We start from the raw sequence: 21,709 nt of genomic DNA, 5'->3' as shown, positions 1-21,709 counted from the left end.
CTTCTTTGCGGTGTACATATTTGTTATGTGTCATATTTTACTAATAATATACATACATATAATTTATATACGTAAGTTTTTGTGTAAATACATAGCGTCGGTTATAATAAACTTCATTTTTGGTTTATAAACAGTTTTTTGGCGGTTTCTACTTAATATTTGTATTTTGCTTTGATTATGGTTCTGCATTTATTGCATTACTAATACAAAGTAAATTCTGTTGGTTGCATTTATTTGTTTATTTTGCGCTTTTTTTCATTTTCTCAGTGGGGGAGTTGTCATCAATTTGAGAGGTTATTCAGTTGTGTTGTTGTTGCTTGGATGATGTTATTGGACTGCTGTCTATTAACTACTAGCATCTTAAATGTTTGTTTATTTGTACATTGTACATCTTAATAAACATTCCCTAATTAGTTAATGTGTGTACACTTATTTGAAAGCCATTGAATTTTAAAATTTCGCTAAATATAAAATTGTTTTCGTTTTTTGTCGTAATTCTCTTTCTAAATGCGTGCATAAATTTTCACTTCAATTACAAAGTTTTTGTAACAGCCGTGTGTATAGCGTTGGCCACATAATCGACATTATTCTCATTGAGACCGCACATGTTAATGCGTCCCGATTTCAGCAAGTAAACATGGAATTCATCGATCAGCACGCGCACTTGTTTTTCTGTAAATAGCAAAGAAGTGATGGGTTTTGATAAATTTTTTGACACTTTTATTAATAAGCTTACCATTCAATCCCGTGTATGAGAACATGCCAATTTGTGAGACAATGTGATCCCATGTGCCAGGCGTCTTGAGTTCTGTGAGGCGATTGAAAAGTGCCTGACGCATTTTAATTATACGACCTGACATCGTTTTAATGCAGTCCATCCTGTCGAAGTTATTTAAAAAAAATTTATTTATTAATTATTTGCAGGTTAATTAAGTAGATAGCATATTTAATTTATATAATACGAAACATATGCATGTGTGAATATCTTATTTAGGCAGTTAACATAAATTCTAGGAATACTGGCAGAAGAAAGATAGCCAAAAAGATTCCCTGTGACACAGACAGCGAAAATCTCTCAAGAAATTTTAGGGCTAATTTATCAATAGGCTTATATATGCAAGTTTGAAATTTGGATTTATATGGTGCTGGTTATGCAATGTGCTCGATTTAAAAAAATAATAATAATAATATAAATAAACAATAGAAAATAATCGCCTACAAATCGCTTTACTCACCACTCCTTACGCAACTCAGGATCATTTAACACTGTCCCAACAATACGGCTGCCGAACGCTGGTGGATTTGAGTACATGCCACGCACCAATAATGTGAGTTGCGATGCGACCGCTTCCGAGGTAGCAGCGTTGCGTTGCACCACCGTCAAATTGCCGACACGTTCACCTATGATTCACAAAAAAAAAAATTAACAAACAAATTAGAGAAATCAAAAATTCATAAAATACCACACTTTTAATTGAAACTTACAGTAAAGACCGAAATTTTTGGCAAACGATTGTGCGACAAACAATTCAAAACCACGTTCCACAAAGTGACGCACTGCCCATGCATCCTTCTCCGGATCACCGCTGGCAAAACCCTGATACGCCGAATCAAGGAATGGGAAGAGTTTCTTGCGTTCGATCAAGTCGGCAATTTGCTTCCACTGTTCCTGTGTGGGATCGCAGCCAGTAGGATTGTGTGCGCATGCATGCAATATGATAACGGCACCTTCAGGCGCAGCTTCCAAATCAGCTAATAAACCCTCAAAATCGATTCGACGATTCGCTTGATCCCAATAACGGTATGAACGCAGCGTTTCGAAGCCAGCATCCGCGAACACTTTATGATGATTCTCCCATGTGGGATTTGAGTAATAAGCTACGCGACGATTCAAAATTACGCGCAAGAATTGTGCGCCAATACGTAGGGCACCGGTGCCGGAGAGGGTTTGAACGCCAAAAGCCTTAAAATGATTAAGCAAATTTTTAAATTTGACAGTAAGTATATTAGGGCGGGTTGATTTGTTTTTTTTTTAAATCGTATAGCAACAACATAAACTACATAAAATTCTAAGAAAATTCTCCGAAGAAACCACNGTATTGCATAAACTATAATATAATATAATAAAACATAATATTTAAAAAAAAAAGAAAATAATTTTACCGAAAGAAGAGGAAAAAAATTTTCAAGTCGAGAGGCGCGGATTAGGGTTTGATTTTAGACCAATGGTTTCTTCAGAGAATTTTCTAAGAATTTAATGTAGATTACGTTTTTGCTATACGATTTTTAATTTTTTTTTTTTCATCCATACAAATCAACCCGCCCTAATGTTTATATTTAAGTTTTAAAATAAAACTTTATTTGCTTTTTGTACTTACACGTTTCTCAGCAATAGCGACTGAATTCTCACCCAACAACAAGGCTGTGGCGGCTTTAGTGAATGCGTCGTTGCCTTTAATTGAAATTAAACGATGCAAATTAGTAAAAACACAAAAACGTAGACAAAAGCATATGAATAGTGAGTTATACATATAGACACTACTTATGTATGTATATGCAAATTGGTGGCACATGCGTATGTAAGCACCTTTTTTTTGCTATTTGGCTTTTTTGCTTGCACCGCAAATCTAACCGCAACCAATTTGCAAGTGTTTAAATGTGCAGTTATTTGCAAATGCACGTCTTTTTTTATTTCATAGTACTCACCTAATACTGGTAGATACTCGTGATTGATTGTTTCGTCGCTGGTAATTTTGATCTCTGTTTTACGCACCACTGGCAACACCCATGGTTTGCCCTCATTAGTGCGGTAAGCTGAAAGGAAAAAAAAAATTAATAAAGATGCATTAATTTACTAATTGATATTGATTGAATTGATATGTGTTTTTATATAAAGTTGAATGCACGTTTTTTACTTAAATGAAATTTGCAAAAAATTACATCAATTATATGAGTAAAGTCTTTGTTTTACGAATATTGATGAGCGTAGCAGAGGAATATTTATTATTAAACTGTCACAAATCAAATTAAACAAATGGCGAACAGTGAATGCAATTAAGTTCATACTATGATACAAGTTAATCGGGCTTCCCATATAGACTTGCATTCATGGATATTAATTTTTAATAAGAGACATACATACATATATTTAAATGTAAATGATTAAAGAGCCAAGTTAATATATTAAAACTCAATGCAAAATGTTTACAGAAATATAGAGTTTTTGGTATTGGCTTCTCGGCAGGACTACGAAGAAGTGTATACATAAATATTTGCAAAATTGCTATAAAAGAATTTTAGTTTGTCACCTACTGGACGACTTTTTGGAAATATCCAAAGTGGCAAAAAACAAAACTTAATTGAATTCCAAGACCCCATCGATTATAGCAGTCTCTAAGAAACCAATTGTATAATCGCAAAGCACTCGATATACCATTAGTAGTCGAGCAATCTTCCAAACGCTGACTGGGTTTGAGCCACTGCCAACCAATATTTGGAAAATTGCTCGTGCGATTTACATACATATGTCGTTTACGAGTAGCATAGAAGAGCTTCGTTTCGATAAATTTAACGATTTTTTTTTTTTTTGAAGTGGAAGGGCGACCTATCTCGGCAGCCAGTTCTAAAACGCCTTATCTCAGAAAACTTTCCAAGAATGCCCCACTTCAGAATTTTATTAAATAACACCCTATCTCAGAATTTGGTTGAAGAACGCCCTATCTCAGAATTCGGTTCAAAAACGCGCTATCTCAAATGAAAATACATTGGAAATGAGCTGAGATAGGGCGTTCTTCAACCAAAATCTGGAATGTAGCATTGTTGAAAGAATTTTTGAAATAGGGCGTTTTCGAACTGCCTGTCGAGATAGGTCGATCTTCGACTCAGCCATCAATATGCACATTTTTTAAAATCGCTATAGAAACGGTTACGGAAAAAGTTTCGATTTCGTTTTTGAATCGATGCAATTATCGATATATTATCGATACATCTATCGATTTTGTTATCAATTTATTATAGTTGTTAATTTTTAATCACTACCAACTTTTCTGTCGATACATATACCATTTATGTTATCGATATCGTATAGAAGTCACTGACATCGATATAAATTTCCTATCGATATATTTAAAGATTTTTTATCGATACGTTTTCTAGTATTAATTTTGTTAAAAACAGCGTCATCGAAATTATTATCGATATCGTAATCAGCTCGGTTTTATTGTAATAAAAGGTATTTACAGTTTTCAACGTCACGCACTGCAGAGCGTTTCTGTAAGAAATTGGCTAAGCGTAAGTGGTATAGTAATACATACACTTATGGTCAAAATAATTAGGTCAGGAAATTAAATATTGTTTGCAGCTTATGCTTATTTATTTTTAATAATTTTTATTTAAAATATAGTTCGATCTAAAAATTAGTCAAATTTCAAAAATATGACCGTTTTGTAGTCCTTTCAATTTTTGTACAATAAAGAGCACTAATTAATTGTTAATTTCTATCACTACAATTAACAATTGTGTATTTGTAGTACCTGACGGCTCTGATCCATGATGCTCTCCCGGCCATTGGCACAGGAGTCTTAGTGGTAGTTGACGCCTCTAGAATCCGTGCGTCTGCCGCAGGTGCGGGTGGATTTCTAGTTTTGAGTACCACCTGGGGTATTTGAAATCTTTCGCTGTGCCATCACTTTGTACATATAAGAAGTGAAGTTTTGTCCCCAAACTGGCAGGGTATTTCAGAGTGTATTGTTCCCCGTAGTTCTCAATAATAATTTAACTTATCTGTAGTCAGAGCCAGACCCCCCCGCTGGATCCCCACTGGTCAGAGCAAAATCCAGAGCTTAATTCTGATGATTGGTTCATATGTGAAAAACATTGGCACAACTAATGGTCATTCCTAGTTTGAGAAGTTGTACAATTTACTCGTTGCCGAAAAAGAAGCACAAAATGCAGGTGCAGGCACATATGTGCATAAGGGTGGTCCAAAAATGCTTGTCGAAAAAGGAAAGTCGGAATTTTAATGTCGCCACCCTCTAGGATTATTCTATACCGAAACAAATATACCCCAATTTTTTTAGCACTCGAAAGTTTTCCATGTATTTTATATGGGGAAAAACAACTTTTCGTAGGAATTCTTAGAAATCACTATATTTCGATCCGAAAATTCTGTTTCTCTTCAGGAGATTCACAATAACAATACCCAATTGTTTCTTTAACCATTTTTTCATGGTAACTATATTTTACAGGACCCCCCAAAACCCCCAAAATGCAATGCGGGACCAATAAAAAATGTTTAATATTAAAAAATGGTTAAATAAACAATTAGATATTAAAACTAGAGGTCTCCACAGTTTCGAAAAATATCGATTTTAAAGAGTTTTATACCATTTCTACGAAAAGTTATTTCTTCCCCATATAAAATATATGGAAAACTTTGAGCGCTTTGAGCACTCCCTAAATATTTTTTGATTTCAAAATAGAAAAATAAGGGTATAAATTTCTTCGGTATAGAATAATCCTAGGGTGTGGCGGCATTAAAATTCCGACTTTACTGTTTTTGGACCACTCTAATGTACATACATACATAGTATATGAAAAACATTTCAATGGCAATGGAATGTAAAGTGCAGATTAGTACCCATAGCTAGAGTGAGCGAATGAAAGGTGATAATATTAATACATATACTATTGTGCAAAACTGAGCCCCAGGTGGTTTTTGTTAAATATTTGCAAGGTTTTGTAAGTTAACATTAGTTTGTTATTTTTTTTATAAAAAATATGGTTCATGCCTTAACCAAACCCATATAATGCAAACTTTAAATTATTATGCAAAGCTTGGAAAAATTCAACAAATTTTCATCAAACTTTTTACCTTTCTAATCTGAATTTTTAGAAGATTTTTGGGTATGCACTGCAGCATATTTTTATAAAAAAATAACAAAAAAAAATTAATTTTAAAAACCTTGCAAATATTTGAGAAAAACCACCCTGGCCTCAGTTTTGCACTATAGTGTACATAAATACGATATAATTGCAAATATACTGGGTTGTACATATGTGCGTCTGTATTTGCATGTGCATCTGTGTGATACATACTTTCATACTCGTACTCATTCATGACTACAAAGCGTGACTACAAGTTACACTTGTTTGTGGATGATCATTTCTTTTTTTTTTTTGTGTTTTATATTACCCGTGATGACAAGTGCCTGACATTAATGAGTCGGATTGTTCAAATGGGTGGTCGACACTTCCCGTCTGAATTGCATAACAGGTAGTGTACATATATATATATGTATGTACATACATGCATACATATACCGGCGATTCTCATACCATGTAAACATATTTGATATATGTAAACCTTAAGCAAATGCTTTAAAGATGAATTATTTTTCTGAACTACAGAATTTTATTTAGCTTTAGGCCGTTTCTAATGAAAAACATTACTGTTGAAAATAACAACTGTTTACAAATGGTAGGACATCAGACTTCTTAATCGCACAAAAACCGTACAAAACCAAAAGGAGAAAGGACTGTAGAGTGGAAGATCTCAACTCTCAGGAAGGCCTTACGAAAGCGCTGTTGACTCTGAAATTATCTACTGGGTTATATTTACTGATTTTGTTAAGATTCCGGTATTTTTTTCCTGATTTTTTTGGGATTTTTCGGAGACTTTTCAGAATCCTACGGGATTTATTGGGATTTCTGCTAAAGCCTTTTGGCATTTTCTTAGATTTTTTAGAGATTACTCGAATTTTCAGGCTTTGCCTTTTACGGATACCCTTAAAAAATATAAAAAATTTAAAAATATTTGTAATTTTCCACACAAAAAAACAGAAAAACACGACTATCAGCTTCATAAGTGCAACTACATATCGATGGCTGAGTGGAAGATCGACATATCTATCTCAGAAGGTCCTTCAAGAACGCCCTGCTTTAGAATTCGGCTGACGAACGCCCTATCTCAGAATTCGGTTGAAAAATGCCCTCTCTCAAAAGAAAATGCATTGAAAACGTGCTGGGATAGGGCACTTTTGAACCGAATTCTGAGATAGGGTGTTTTTCAATCAAGTTCAAAAATAGGGCGTTCTTCAACCAAATTCGGAAATAGGGCGTTGTTGAAAAATTTTCCGAGATAAGGCGTTTTCCAACTGACTGCCGAGATAGGTCGATCTTCCACTCAGCCATCGATATGTAGTTGTACTTATCAAGCTGATAGTCGTGTCATAAAAAAGTTCAAATCCATACATTACTCTTGTCTGACAATAAAATTAATCACAATAGCAAGCATGTGTGTGTTTGTATTACATCCGTCCATGGATTAAGTATTAACTATTTTTACTTCATGAAAAAAATGTTGATTAACATACGAGCACAATAGTATATACAGTACTCAAATAAATGCCCACGTGTTGATTATTTTTTTTTATATTCGTAATGTTTTTCGAGCTAATTTGTTTTATTATGTTTCAACTTTTTAAGCTGAATCTTTAGAACATTTTAGGGTATGCAGTTTTGAAGCGCAAATTTCAAGCTGTAAAAAAATCCCGTTGATTTTTGAGATTTTTTTTGTGACGGAAATTTAGCTAGAAAAACATGACGAATTAAAAAAAAAAATTATCAACACGTGGTCATTTGTTTGGGTCACTGTATGTACTATGGACGTTCATATGTATATTTAGATATTTGACAACGGTATTCATTTCATAGTTGCGAACGCGCTGGATTGTAATTGGACAGCTGTCAAACTTACTTAGTTGTCACGCCGAGGATGTTTTTAGTCGATAGATTGACATTTACGAAAATTAATCACTTAACCAGCGGTGGTCTTTTGAACAAACCCAAACTCAAAGGAGCATTCATATTATCAACGATCCCCTGGTTTGTCTATTCAGGCCTAGTCATTCTTGGGAATACATACCGCGTACTTGACTTATCGAAATCATACAGAATCTAGACCTACTCGTTAAAGGCAAACAGAGACTTTCAACTCATTTAGACAATACTCAATACAGTGCTTGGCTATTAAGACCAAAAGGGCTCTCGAGCATAAGGAAGCTGGTTTAAGCGCCGGAATAATACTGCCAATAGATATAACTCCAATTTTTTCTCTTTTGGTCTGTAGTGATAGACGACTTCGTAACCATACTATAAGAGCGTTTTTACGACGCCGTTGGCTATAAGTTGATAAAGTTCAGCAGCACTGTCTCAAGAGTGCAGTTCGGTGTGTGATATAAAACTGGCGAGCCAGCGATATACTTTTGGAAACACAGTACAGTCGAAAAATGTGGATCTGTAAAAGAGTTTTTGGTCTGACACGGGTTATGAAATCTAGGTGAATACGAGTATAATTTCTATATCGTACGATCCGATTTTCGCTCACGCCTCTAAAGGTTGCCTTCACTCCCTGCTCACAGGGTCAATGATAACTTCGTGAACCGCGGCACTCAAGTCACTTCTGTAGGTACGCTACTCTATACTTTTGTTCAAGTAGCAGCAGCCTCGGTGGGTTGCAAATACAAATATCTCGAGGTATTTGATGAGAGCAAGAAACAGAAAGTTATTTTGGCTAAGATACGACACCAAAGCTGGAAAGATGTGGATTTTGGTAGACAATTCAAGATCAAAGTTCAAGATCAAGAAGGCTAGACACGTGGATCAAGGATTGAGGGCAAAATAGGTGCGGCTGTTTATGGAACCGTGACTATTGTAATTGCTTGACAGCACACAGTCTTTCGGGCCGAGGTACTAGCAATCCCAACCTCTGCCAGATGAAAAATTAAAATGCGATTCACATACGAGTATGTAGTTATATTTTCAGACACCTATGCGGTCTCCAGGGGCCTATCCAATAGGCTGATCGCCTCTAGGCTCTTCTAGTAGTGTTTTGACCTTCTTTGTGTGGCGAAAAATACGGTAACACTTTGTTGGGTGCCAGGTTGCTGCATGATATAAGATATGAGATCTCCGACATACCGCCGAAATAAGGCTTTTCGTCTGTGCTTGTGAAACCAAAACCATTTTGCGGCCTCAGTTGCTACATCGCGACTCTTTCAAGCAACGAGTGGGCAAACTCGGAACGCAGCAAACAATGGAGAGCGGTAGGGGCCTTAGACGGAAGAGGATCTTTAGCTATACTTTCGAGAGAAAGAATGTAAACCTCTTGGCTCTAGCGGCATCTGGTTAGTCACAGGATACCTAACCGATCTTCGCTCTTTCATGCATCGGAATGGTGGAATGCGTCTTGAAGAATAAGATACGTCGGAGTAGTCAGTGTTCTGTTATACCCAAACTGCTAAATCACGAGATACTTCACAGCGCTTAAAAACTAGTAAACCCCACTACAAATCGAATCGATCGGATTCGTATCAAGCGATACTGTTGAGGCATTCCGACGAAAATCGGGTCTACGTTAACCGGAAAGACCCAGACTTATATCTGGCCAAGAACTGCCACTCCTCTGTGACACTGTGGACTGTGTTCCGCAAATTAAACCTAAGCTTCAAAATTTATTTATAATGAAAAATTCAATTTAAAAAACCAGTTGTTTTTGCAGTGGTGAGTTGGCTCAAAAATGGCATGTGATACCTAATTTCAGTACAAAAATTTAAAGCTAAGTATGGAATGTGAGTTAACTGACCATTGTAAAAAGGCCTTATGTGTTTCTGATTTACGTTTACTTACTCACTTACGAAAACGCTAAATGGATAACCCTGTACAGAACAATATGCGTTGTCGATCAGTGGCAAGCGAACGACTTTTACAGCTTCATAGGCTCAATTGTGCGCTTAATTTGCGTAATCAAGAAATGACAATACATACATATGTACATATGCACGTATTTTTACATACACATGCATATAAATAGTATATGTAGCTTATCAACAAAACAAATAGAAACAGCTGATCGGTTCCACTGAGGGGTCAAATTTAAAAACAAAACATCAGTCACGTCTGTAAAAAAGATTAAAAAACAATTTTAAATAATTAAATATCAATTTATTTGTGCGAACCCAGCAAACATTTTGGATGGTGGAGGAATATTTCGTTATTTCCAACCACAACCGAAATAAAGTACTTTTTTTTTTAATACTTATGGCGATGTATTCCAAAATTAATAAAAACAATTGCTAGAAATAAGTCTGCGATGATTCATCTGGTATATTCAGTCTAAGGAAATTTCTTCTGCGACCCTTTTGGAAGATCCATAAGAAAGCCGTTATAAAAAGCTTATACGTTTTGCTAATTTTTTTGGACGAGAAAAAAGTTTTGTTTTGAGGTTTGAATTGCACAAAACATTTCGTGGCGATTCACTTATGAATTTTTCAAATAAGCTTTTTTCACGATGCAAACTGTTCGGTGGGGGTTTTAAATTCCTTTTGACGAAATTGTTCTTTTAAAGTGGGCGTGTGCTCATCGCGTTGCCAAGTGCCCCCTATCAATACTAAATGTTGGCTGGGAACATTCATACATACATATGTGTATGTGTGTACATGTAAAATAAAAATAGAATAAATAAATATTAAAATACTTTAGCAAAATGTAATTGACGTCACAACCAACGCTATCAAAATAAAATAAACAAAAACGCAAACGCAAACAAGTGCACGGCAATGAAGAATAGAACAAGCTCTCAACTTTTGGTTGCACTTCATATTGATGATCTGAGTGTAAGTTCGAGAATGCAGAATAGAATAAGGGTAGAAATTCATATTCCGCATAATGAGACTGATTACACTGGATCACAAATTTTAGCTAGGTTTTTGTTCTCCAGACACCACTATCCAATTTCTATGCAGAAGTGCTCGGTGATTCCGAAAATCGAGTTAATTTTTTTTTCTATGGATACGTTTTCGAGATATTTTGTGGTTCCACTTAATCACGTACATATATCTTACAAACCAATTTAAAAATCTTAAAAGGAGATACATCAAATCAAAGCTAATAAAACATGTATACATCACTTTCCCATAGGACTGATAGTTTCTGACAAATTAGTTAATCATTCCAGCTTTTTTTAATTTTTAATGAAAAAAAACGAAAAAAAATCAAACTTTAACGGCAGAAAAATTAAAATAATAACAGGTTCTGTTGTGCCAAATTTTTGCATTTGTATCTAGCTGAAACTTTGCAGATTTTTCATAATTTTTGCACAAAGTTTGTAATCTGGATTTATGTGGTGTTTGTTATATAATGAGCTAGACTTTTATGGAAAAATAATAAGCATTAAATAAACAAAAGAAAAATAGCTAAAATTGATAAAAAATATTGCTGGCTTAATTAGCTGATAACAAGTGTATGTATATTTGAAAATTAATCGCTGCATCTTTGGAACACTTTTAATTAATTATTACTTTTTTTATCTTACTTCCTGCAGAAAGGTCAGCCTTTTTGGGCTCTGAATCCTCGCGACATTTTTGCACTAAGCTGAAAACTTCGATGGGCGGCGCTTTTTCAATGTTTTGGTAAACAGAAATAAATCGCCTCATTTTGAGTTTTATTTTTATATATCCTTATCCTTTTCTTGCGATCACTTTTAACAAAATTAGTAAATTACAGCAAAACTAACTATTCGCCAGCAATGCAAAAGCGCACTGATCGCAATTTGTAGCAAAAGCAATGTAAATTTAGCGAGTCCAATTCGATATTTAAAACACTTGACTACGATAATGAAATGAATATGGTCCGATAATAATTTTAATAGACCAAATAAAAAAAAATAAAAAAATAAAAAATAACAAGCCACGAGTAGAGTGCATACGTATGTGTGCATGCAGTTATGTAGTACTTGTATATCTCACTACATTTAAAGAGATTAGCTTAGAAAATATTCTGAGTGTATACTATTCGTTGCATTATAAATTAATTGCGACTCTAAATTGCATACTATTTACATATCGCACATTTGGATCTAAAGTCAGCTAACTCAAAATTTAGAGAGGGAAATTTAACTGCTTGTGGATCGTACAGATTCAACGCAATTAATACAAAAAACAGGTATAACAGTAGTTTTTTAGTTAATGTATATAATCGTGAAGAAAAAAAATATTTCCATTAATTGGATGTTAGTCGCCCAAAATTTTGTTTTAGTTGATCGCACTTTAGATCTAGGTGTGCGATATGTATATTGACGCATTAGGCTACGACGTTTGTTGGGGTAGATTAGTTAGTTGTTGTTGTTGTAGCGGCTACTAAACCCCCCTCGGATCGCCATGTCCCTCAACGTTGGCGTCAGGATCAGCTAAGTGTAGACCCAGGAAGTGTGCAACTTCCACCGGATCTATCCATAGGGAAAGGGGCGTTAGCTGGGTGGGGTTTTGGGGGGCATACGAAGAGATGCCGTTTGTCATGTGACGACTCTCCGCATGTCGGGCACTCATTGGGCACATCTGCGTTCACTCTGCTCAGGTACGAGTTAAGCCTGCTGCAGCAGCCAGAGCAAAGTTGGGCTATTGTGGGGCGAGTCTCCCGAGGCAGACAAAGCTCCGTCACGTTCACGTCGGGTGGTTGTGTGACCAAAACGGCATTCACATGTTGGGAGTCAATATAGCTCAAGACCGACTCCCTAAGAATGCCGTTTAAGGCCTGACGGTATGCAGTTGTGTCCATAGGTTGTTTAATGAACCTCTGGACTTCGTTCGTTAGTTCGTAGAGATGCCTCTTGACGTGCCTGGGCGAGGGCTCTTCTGCAAGCAGTTGTCTGTTCGGATGCCCACGTCTGTGACACCCAGCTAGGAACTGCTTGCATATCATTGTGTTATGCCCCCTGATGGGGAGCATCTGGGCCCCGTCATGAAACACCACCTTCAACAACAGCAGGAGGCGTCCTGTCGCGGGCCGAAGTGCCGTGTTCTGGAATTCATGTAGCTTCGTCCACTGCGTTCTGCTAATCCCCGGCGACCACACGGGCGCTGCATAGTTTAGGACCGGCTGGCCAATTTTTTTGTATGTTGCCAGCAACGTTTCTTTGTCTTTGCCCCCAAGTGCTGCCGGCTAGTGACTTGAGGACCTTGTTGTGGGTCTGTACTCGATTAACAATTGCACCGAGAAGGAGAACAGACTATTGAAGGAGATTCCGAGGATTTTTGGGTTATTCGCCATCGACGTGAATTCCCAGTTGTAGTCTGGCCTGTGGAAAGTTCGTAGAGGTAACCGTTTACTTTCGAGAAGATACTCCCTCTGGTGGCAGCGGGAAAAGGACACACCCCTGTGGAACCCCCTGTTTAATTTTTCTCGGGCTGCTTCCAAAAATTAGACCTTTGTAACACATTTAAAATACAATGCATTTAATGTGCCTTCTCATTTTTGAAAATCGAACGAATTGCGCAGAAAAATGATTTGATGCATCTGCCAAAACCGCATTGTTTCGCAAAGTGCAACACAGTGGCAGATTTTTATTTTATTTTTCAACGGATAAAATACCATTCTTTTGATTTATGGAATAAAAAAACATGATTTGACATGCAAACTGCAGAGTTCAAACTTTTTTTTGAAGTTAATTTTTTGCAGTTATCTTAAGCAATTTTAAACGGAAAAATTAAAAATTTAACTTAGTATGTCACAAGTTGTATTTTTGAAAATTTTTTCCGTGTAAAGCCCAAAACTGATGTGGCTCTGACTAAAATATTTGGTTTCAAATGCGTCAACATCAACGACCTTTTTTACTGTGTAGTTTGGGACCTCCCCAACAATACCAATGAAGTCTATATTTGGGACAACAAAATTTTTGATTTTTGATTTTATTTTCAGTCCTATTTTTGGCATAATTTTTGGTATACACATGTATGTACATATATTTATATTTCTATACATATATGCATATATGTATCGTCGTTTAAAGTACAAAACCGCTTATCAAGAAAATGCAAAACTTCGTATGTGAGGTTGCCCAAACTTTAAAGGAGGGAATAAAATCTGTCTTATTTCAAAGCGGTGCTCTCTTTTATCCCTTATTATTCCTTCTTATATCTAAGTATCGATATTTTAGTATGAATGAGCAAATATATTTTTTGGCACAAATGTCAGTTACGAAGTTTTGCAGAACCACGATACGTGGTTTTGAACTTTAAACGACAATATACAAAAATAGGACGTTGACAACAGCAACATCTGAAATAAAAAAAAAAAATCGGTATAGCATGTATTACCTACCCCAATAAAATGTTAATTTAAAAATAAAAATGGACTACGTGGTGCGACTTTTGCAAAATGAAAAGTAAAAGTGGATCAATTTTACGATAACGAAAACAGATGATTACAAATGTAGCTTGAGCAAGTTCAGTGCGGAAAGGCGATTTTTGAATGATTGTACGGAATATATTAAATTTAAATTAATTCATACGGCATGCGCTGGAAAAGGGGTTATTGATCTCCCTCCAATCCGGTTATAGATATCTATTTGATATAAAAACTTGATTTAATGGCTGATTGCTACATTCATATGAACTAGGGATGGCAATCCCGGGAACCTGGTTTTTTTGAGAGACTAAGAACTTTTTCTAAGAGTAAGAACTTTTTCTATCAATTTGAAGTATGATTTTTGTAAAATGCCGTTTTGACTACAACTAACAAAAAGCTTGAAACTATACTTTTAAAATTGCAGCCTTAAACTTTTTTTAAGGAGATTTAAATGATTGTACTCACAGCATCGCTAATGTCAACGAAAAATTACATACTTTTTTTAATTAATTTACTCAAACTTCCTCAAATCAAAAAACTTATAATTTATCCGACGTACTGGTAAAAGAAGTTCAAATATTTTGTAATGGACAAGATATCTTCAAATTACTACCTTTGGACAGTTCAGCCCAAAAGTGTTGAAGCCGAATGATGTTTTTCATCAGCCGGATTTGTATGTAAAAAGTTCAGATCAAGATTAGAAGACTCCGCTTTAAATACTTTGCTGCTCTTGCGTACACATTTGAAGTGCAATAATAACAATCCCTGCACAAAAAAAGGGTGTGTGCCCCGCTGAATCCGAATCTGAGGTCCATTTGAATCGTACACCCTCAAAATTTGGAGTAACTTGCGAAAAAAATTTCGAAGAATTCGCCATTTGCCATTTCTTTATGGAATAGAACAAAACATGTTTAGAGAATTTGTTTGGGTATCTTTTTGTTGAATGTTTTTTTTTTATTACTCATTACTTTCAAGAGTACCTGGGTTTTACCGGTGCACCATGCTAGACAGTATGCACCGGATCGTGAAAACCCCTATAGTTATTTGTGATATGTGCGTTCCTGAAACAGACAGTTTATCGTAAATTTTAAATAGTTTTATTTCATGGTATGGTTATTCATATTCATAAAAGTTATGTCTCAATATGAATCCCGGAATCCCGGGTTTACTAACAAAAAATACCACAATTTCCCGCACATTTTGGCATTCCTTAAAAATAATAATAATAAATTTTGATATAAAATGTAAACTAATTTATTGCCATTATGTTTGTAGATACATAGTGTCCAACTTGTTTGTTTCTTTACGCAATAACTAAAAAAAAAACTTAAAAATTTAGTAAGAGCCTTTCTACATACATACATATGTACATATAATATTTATTTATAGCTTATTAATGTAGATAATACGCTGATTTGGTCAAGTTCACTGTCAAAAATGCGAATAAACAATTTGCAGTCGTATGTTTGCATATTTTTGAATGTACATACATACAAACGTATACACAGAAGCATTATACATATGTATGTGCATATTTGCAAATACATATATGTACATTTGAAATCGGGAGGATTTATTTATAGGCGAAAAAATTGAATTTATATACATACATACATACTAAATATAAATGGCAAGCTAAACCTCTTCATAACACAGAAATTGTAAAACCCTTGCCTAATTCGAACGCCAAACTTGTACAAAATTAAAAAAAAGTTAATGGGTACATTGACCCAACTTTGGGTCAGATGCTTACAAAATGCCAAGAGAGTTTTGTTGCCAAGTAAAAAAAATTACAAACTAAATTACGTCGCAGTAGTAGTACATACAAACTAAACTACATGTGTATATATCTACTGCATATGTATGTATATAAATGGGTACATTTTATAATTTCACATCACTCTCGCATCATCTCTATAAAAACACACATTAAAATGTGGTAAGTATGCAAATTAAAACAACCGGTAAGACATTGTTTGTTTTGATTACAATAGGAAGCTCAACCGAGCACCTCTTGCGTCCGCAAAGCATTTTTTTAAACACACTTTGCTTATAAACATTAGCATATTGTCGCCTATACAAAAGATTGTCATAAGCGCCATTTTAAAATAAGATCTTTAGATTGGTGTTATAAGTTTTTGGATATCTCCTGTAGTTTACGAAATATTGACTAAAATTCTATCGGTAATTTAGTACAAGTAGAGCAAAACATGCAGTTATACTACGCTAATCAAGATCTTTTAAATTGCGCTTTCCACTTCTGGATATCTCTTTTAGTTTCCGAGATTTTTGACAAATTTTGCATACGATATAATTTTACTAAGGAAAATCCTTCATAAACTCGAAAGTAATAAACGAAAAACTGCATTCCAAACTTAAAGCGCGATTTCCCAATACGACAATTAAGTAGATGCTTTTGGATAATACTGTTGACGCGAAATTCATAAGTTTTGGCATTTTTGATATCTTATTTATTCCAAAAATTTACATGAAAGAAATTATGTTGCCGATTGGTCACCACGGCAATAAATCAGCGAGTCGCCAAAAGCTTGTGTGAGCAAATCCAATTTTTGGCAGCAAATGCCAGTTACCCGGTTTTGCAGAATGACGATACGCGGTTTTGTACTTTAAACGACGATATGTATTTATGCAGAATTATCCGTTGATATACATACATAGTTGAAAACTAACAAAAAATAAAACATAACTTATAGAAACAATTGTAAATAGAAAGCTTTCAACAAACTTAAGCGAATACACCCCCATAACGCCTTATTATCATCATATTGTACATGGCATAGTGAATTCGACCTTTGATTTGACCTTTTGGCAGTCGCAGTACAGATTTCATAAACAATAACGTAGAGTTTTATAAACTGCGCGTGACAATTCGTATTATTACGTACATATNAATTTTTGGCAGCAAATGCCAGTTACCCGGTTTTGCAGAATGACGATACGCGGTTTTGTACTTTAAACGACGATATGTATTTATGCAGAATTATCCGTTGATATACATACATGGTTGAAAACTAACAAAAAATAAAACATAACTTACAGAAACAATAGTAAATAGAAAATGTTCAACAAACTAAAGCGAATACACCCCCCATAACGCCTTATAATCATTATATTGCATATGGCATAGTGAATTCGACCTTTGATTTGACCTCTTGGCAGTCGCAGTACAGATTTCATAAACAATAACGTAGAGTTTTATAAACTGCGCGTGACAATTCGTATTATTACGTACATATGTACATATTTAAGAACAATTCCTCCTTAAGTATACTATTGTGGTACGAAGTGCTATCGCTGATACTCCTCTACTGCTTTGGTAATACATACATACATAGTATAATAATATATTTTGTCCATACTTTTTACTATACAGGTTGTTAGTAGAGTTGGATGACGGGACAATTGTTGCTTCGCTTGCATTCACCTTTACAAATATTCTATACTAATCATTCTCCAAAATGCAACTTACCTCCCACTCCGAGATTAGCCTTTTTAGGTGTGGTATCCTCCAAAAATGCCCGATTTAGGGCAAACACCTCAATGGCTGGCCCCTTTTCAACACCTTCATACACAGAAGTAGACATGATATATTCAGTTAGGTAATAGCTTCTTACGATGTTCGCTAGAAAACCAACCGCACGACAGTATTGTTCAAGTAGACTGAAAATATAGCAGAGAACAGCAGAACGTGAAAGTGGATGTATGCCTCGCGTTCTGAAAGTCGTTAGGTGATACAATAGCGCACACGAATGTACATATAAAAATTATCAAATACGTACAAGCGCACAGCGTTTTTGTCAAAATTCTTTGGATGTTTCTTTTGCTTTGGATTTTGGTGTTTTGCCGGCTATTCCAAATGAGTTTGTTTGCTTAATGGCGTTACACTATTGGTGGGGGCAAATAGGTAAATATGTATATTTACTGCATACACGCACACGACAAGGAAATTAAATGAAAAGACTGATCCAACCGGGATTGCTATTTTGTTTCCATGTAACGTGGAAACACGCGTTTAAAAGTTGCAAGAAAACGCAGAAAAGCCAAAAAATTGGAGGACGGCAATCAGCTGTTTTGCGAATTAGAGAAGGCACAGACCAAGATGGGAACAGTTTAAGTGAGAACAGATATGCTCTGCTTAAAATTTCTATCCAACCCGGAGTATGTTATTTCACAAATATTTTACTTGATGGATTTTTATAATTAACTTATAAATTATAATAGTATTTTTTACAACCAACTTACTTGTAGACGTACTTTAAATTTAGTTTTGATTGTAATGCACTTTTTAATGATTTTTTGAAACATTATCTTAAACTTAAAATTTTAGATTTTATTTTCAAACCGAATTTTAATAATCATAATAGATTGGCGCTTACACATATGTTAGTGTTTGGCCGAACTTCTCCGAATTATTTATTTTTAAAACAGTGCCAGGCAACCAATAGCCTTGCGAGGCTATGTGCGCTATGTGTGAGTGTGTATTTTTTTTTTGCATGGCACTGTTTAAAAACATATTTAAAAGTCATGTGATTCAATCAAGAATATGAAATATTAAAGATTCGGTTTAAGGCCGCGACAAGACTGCCGAAACGATACCAACATCTTTAGTGTTCCGAGATGCCAAGAGCATTCTTGTTGTGAACACTTCTTTTATTTTCTATGTTTATTGACTTGAAATCACGGTGCAGCGAATACAACTCTGTGTTTTATTATTTGTTGACATTTTATTAACAAAGGAAAAAATTGCGAAACTTGACTGCATTCGGAAAAATCCAAAATAATCGCAGACTATTAAAAAATATTACCTATTCAGCACGTACATAAATCAGTAGATATCAAAAATATTTGAAAGTGAAAACTTAGCTCAATATGGGAGCAGTTTTGGGATTGTGCTCTGCAGCACAGGTAAGTGCGTCTACATCATTGCAATTAGCAACAACAAGAAATTGCGTTCTTTTCTCGACAGCATAAGTAAACAAAAATCAATAATTTCCAAATTCAATACATAATGCGATGGTATACGTAACTTAATTATTTTTGCCTTCTACCAAAGCGCATACGCACTCCATACATTACAATTCGCTCATTACTCATCCTCTAAATTTATATGGGAATCTGCCTCAATTATGGGTTTTCCATATGGTCAACATATAACATTTACTTTTTTAATTTTTAATTTTTTAGTGCGCTCTCTGTTGCACCGGCACTGCGGCCAGCTGCTGTTGCAATGCATGCCCCTCCTGTAAGAATTCCACTTCATCACGCTTTATGTATGCCTTCATGCTGCTGGTGGGCACTGTGTTGGGCGCTATAGCACTATCTCCCGGACTACAGGATACTCTTAAAAAATTGCCTTTTTGTATAAATTCCACCTCGACGGTTAGCGCCAAGGCATTATCTTATACTGGGAATCTGCAAGTCGACTGTGAATATGCGCTCGGTTATATGGCAGTTTATCGCTTATGTTTCGGATTGGCTTGCTTCTTTATGCTAATGGCATTAATTATGTTAGGCGTTAAGAGTTCACGTGATCCACGTTCGTCTATACAAAATGAATTTTGGGGATTAAAATTTTTAATATGTTTTGGTGCTGCTTTTGGTGCCATTTTCATACCGGATGGCTCTTTCGGGCCAGCAATGATGTGGGTAGGATTGATTGGTGGACTAGCCTTCATACTGGTGCAATTGGTAATAATTGTGGATTTCGCACACTCTGTGGCAGAAAATTGGATTGGTTAGTGATATGTTTACGTATGCACATAATAAATAAATGCTTATTAAATTCGTATTTTGTTTACCAGAAAATGCTGAAAATAATCGTGGCTACTTTTATGCTTTGGTCGGTGTTACACTTACCAGTTATGCTTTATCGATTGTGGGCATTTCCTTGCTTTACATCTACTTCACGCATGTAAGTTTTTCAAATTTTGAAAATTAATTTATTACTTGTCTTTTCTAGTTAACTTTCTTTAATCGATCTTTACCTGCAGTCAGACGGTTGCGGTCTTAACAAGTTCTTCATCTCCTTCAATCTAATACTTTGCCTGATTGCAAGCGTTTTGTCAGTTATGCCAGCTGTGCAAGATCGCTTGCCACACTCTGGTCTCCTACAAAGCTCGCTGGTTACCATCTACACTGTCTACTTGACTTGGTCTGCTGTTGCCAACAACCCAGGTTACGCTTACACGCAAATGTGGTTTAATTTTATATAAAAACTAGAATTTTCTATCCCTCCTAATAGAGAAGGATTGCAATCCTGGCATGTATGGCGTAATAAATGGTGTAACAGCTATCAATACGACTATTGCGCCACCAACACCCAACTCGAAAGTGACTTTCGATACAACAAATATAATTGGCTTAATTGTTTGGTTGTTCTGCATTCTCTACAATTGCATCAGCTCGGCTGTTGAGGTTTCCAAAATAAATAACGACGGCGAAAAGCGCGGTAAGTTTGATATATATTTTTTTTAAATACATACGCATTTTCAATTATTCCCTAACAATTTGGTACCAAACATTCATTATCTAAATAATCAGTTATAGCAAATATCATGCACATTTTCTTATCAATACCACAAACTGAGTTGGCACCATTAAAATTTCACTTATTTTGCATTCTCACATTAACTGATTTCCGAGGCACTCGCAACTAATCACACTGCAAAAAATCATTAATAGATTATTCGTTGTAAATGGCTAACACTCTTCTCTTTTTTTACATTTTATTTTCGTATGATTTCCTACTTTCGGTCACCTTTACTGTAATGTATGTACAACCACAATGAACTAACACGAAATTAATGGTACGAACATCGGTACAATGGATTTGGTCCTCTTTTGGTTCACTTGAAATTTTTTCATATTTTTTGTACAAATATCTACATCTTTGATGTTGAACCAATTAAACTAACATAGTCTTAACAGAAGCTCTCTCAGATTCAGAAGTCGGCAATGGTGATGGCAAAGGCGCAAACGACAGCGAGAGTGAAGGCGTTACCTATTCCTGGTCCATGTTTCATATTGTATTTGTTTGCGCTTCCCTCTATGTTATGATGACACTTACCAACTGGTATAAGTAAGTAAATTTTAAATTTTATATGCAAAATTTGATTATTATACAAATGTTAAACTCTTTACTGTCTTAGACCAAACTCCGATATTGAACTATTCAACGCTAATGCTGCTTCCATGTGGATCAAAATTATATCTAGTTGGCTTGGAGTCTCCATATACGGGTGGAGTCTGGTGGCACCCATTGTACTAACCAATCGTGATTTTAGTTAAATTGACTGAAAAGTTTCCGGATGAAGGAAATAGGCTTTGTATGGTGCGGAAAATTTGCGATACAGATCGGCAAATATTTAAACTTGCTCTAAATATCAGTATGAAATTATTACTAACAATATTTCCCCCCGTAATAGAATAAAATGCGATACTTAAAATATGAGTATTGAAGAAATGCATGCAATGATCCCCCTTTTCGAACCTATAATTAGGTACATAT

General features: G+C 35.3%; 2 protein-coding genes across 7 annotated transcripts; one reads left to right on the top strand and one right to left on the bottom strand.

Moving 5' to 3' along the window:
• Window positions 1-202: 202 nt before the first annotated feature.
• Window positions 203-18,288, bottom strand: Got1 (Glutamate oxaloacetate transaminase 1). Of its 4 annotated transcripts, none has more exons than XM_017626655.1 (8): window positions 17,982-18,288; window positions 17,672-17,916; window positions 2,707-2,814; window positions 2,379-2,452; window positions 1,486-1,963; window positions 1,236-1,401; window positions 737-879; window positions 203-672 (listed from the first exon to the last, which is right to left on the bottom strand). In XM_017626655.1, exons 2-8 carry the CDS (start codon window positions 17,784-17,786, stop codon window positions 533-535), a joined length of 1,224 nt encoding a protein of 407 aa, XP_017482144.1. In that variant the 5' UTR covers window positions 17,787-17,916; window positions 17,982-18,288; the 3' UTR covers window positions 203-532. The 4 variants fall into 4 exon arrangements, with proteins under 4 accessions (XP_017482144.1, XP_017482143.1, XP_017482145.1 ...); XM_017626654.1 differs by having other exon boundaries at window positions 17,672-17,862; XM_017626656.1 differs by having other exon boundaries at window positions 17,672-17,862; window positions 18,138-18,288.
• Window positions 18,289-18,743: 455 nt separating this feature from the next.
• Window positions 18,744-21,545, top strand: Serinc (serine incorporator TMS1). Of its 3 annotated transcripts, none has more exons than XM_017626652.1 (7): window positions 18,744-19,107; window positions 19,387-19,936; window positions 20,004-20,113; window positions 20,193-20,376; window positions 20,444-20,650; window positions 21,142-21,280; window positions 21,351-21,545. In XM_017626652.1, exons 1-7 carry the CDS (start codon window positions 19,072-19,074, stop codon window positions 21,487-21,489), a joined length of 1,365 nt encoding a protein of 454 aa, XP_017482141.1. In that variant the 5' UTR covers window positions 18,744-19,071; the 3' UTR covers window positions 21,490-21,545. The 3 variants fall into 3 exon arrangements, with proteins under 3 accessions (XP_017482141.1, XP_017482140.1, XP_017482138.1); XM_017626651.1 differs by having other exon boundaries at window positions 21,130-21,280; XM_017626649.1 differs by having other exon boundaries at window positions 21,121-21,280.
• The last annotated feature ends 164 nt before the right edge of the window (window positions 21,546-21,709 follow it).

Source organism: Rhagoletis zephyria, unplaced genomic scaffold (genome assembly GCF_001687245.7).
Source record: "Rhagoletis zephyria isolate East Lansing unplaced genomic scaffold, Rhagoletis_zephyria_1.1 Rzeph_scaffold_04727, whole genome shotgun sequence".
Taxonomy (NCBI): domain Eukaryota; kingdom Metazoa; phylum Arthropoda; class Insecta; order Diptera; family Tephritidae; genus Rhagoletis; species Rhagoletis zephyria.
The sequence above is the reverse complement of the archived record's forward strand: the minus strand, read 5'-3'. Positions and strand labels throughout refer to the sequence as shown.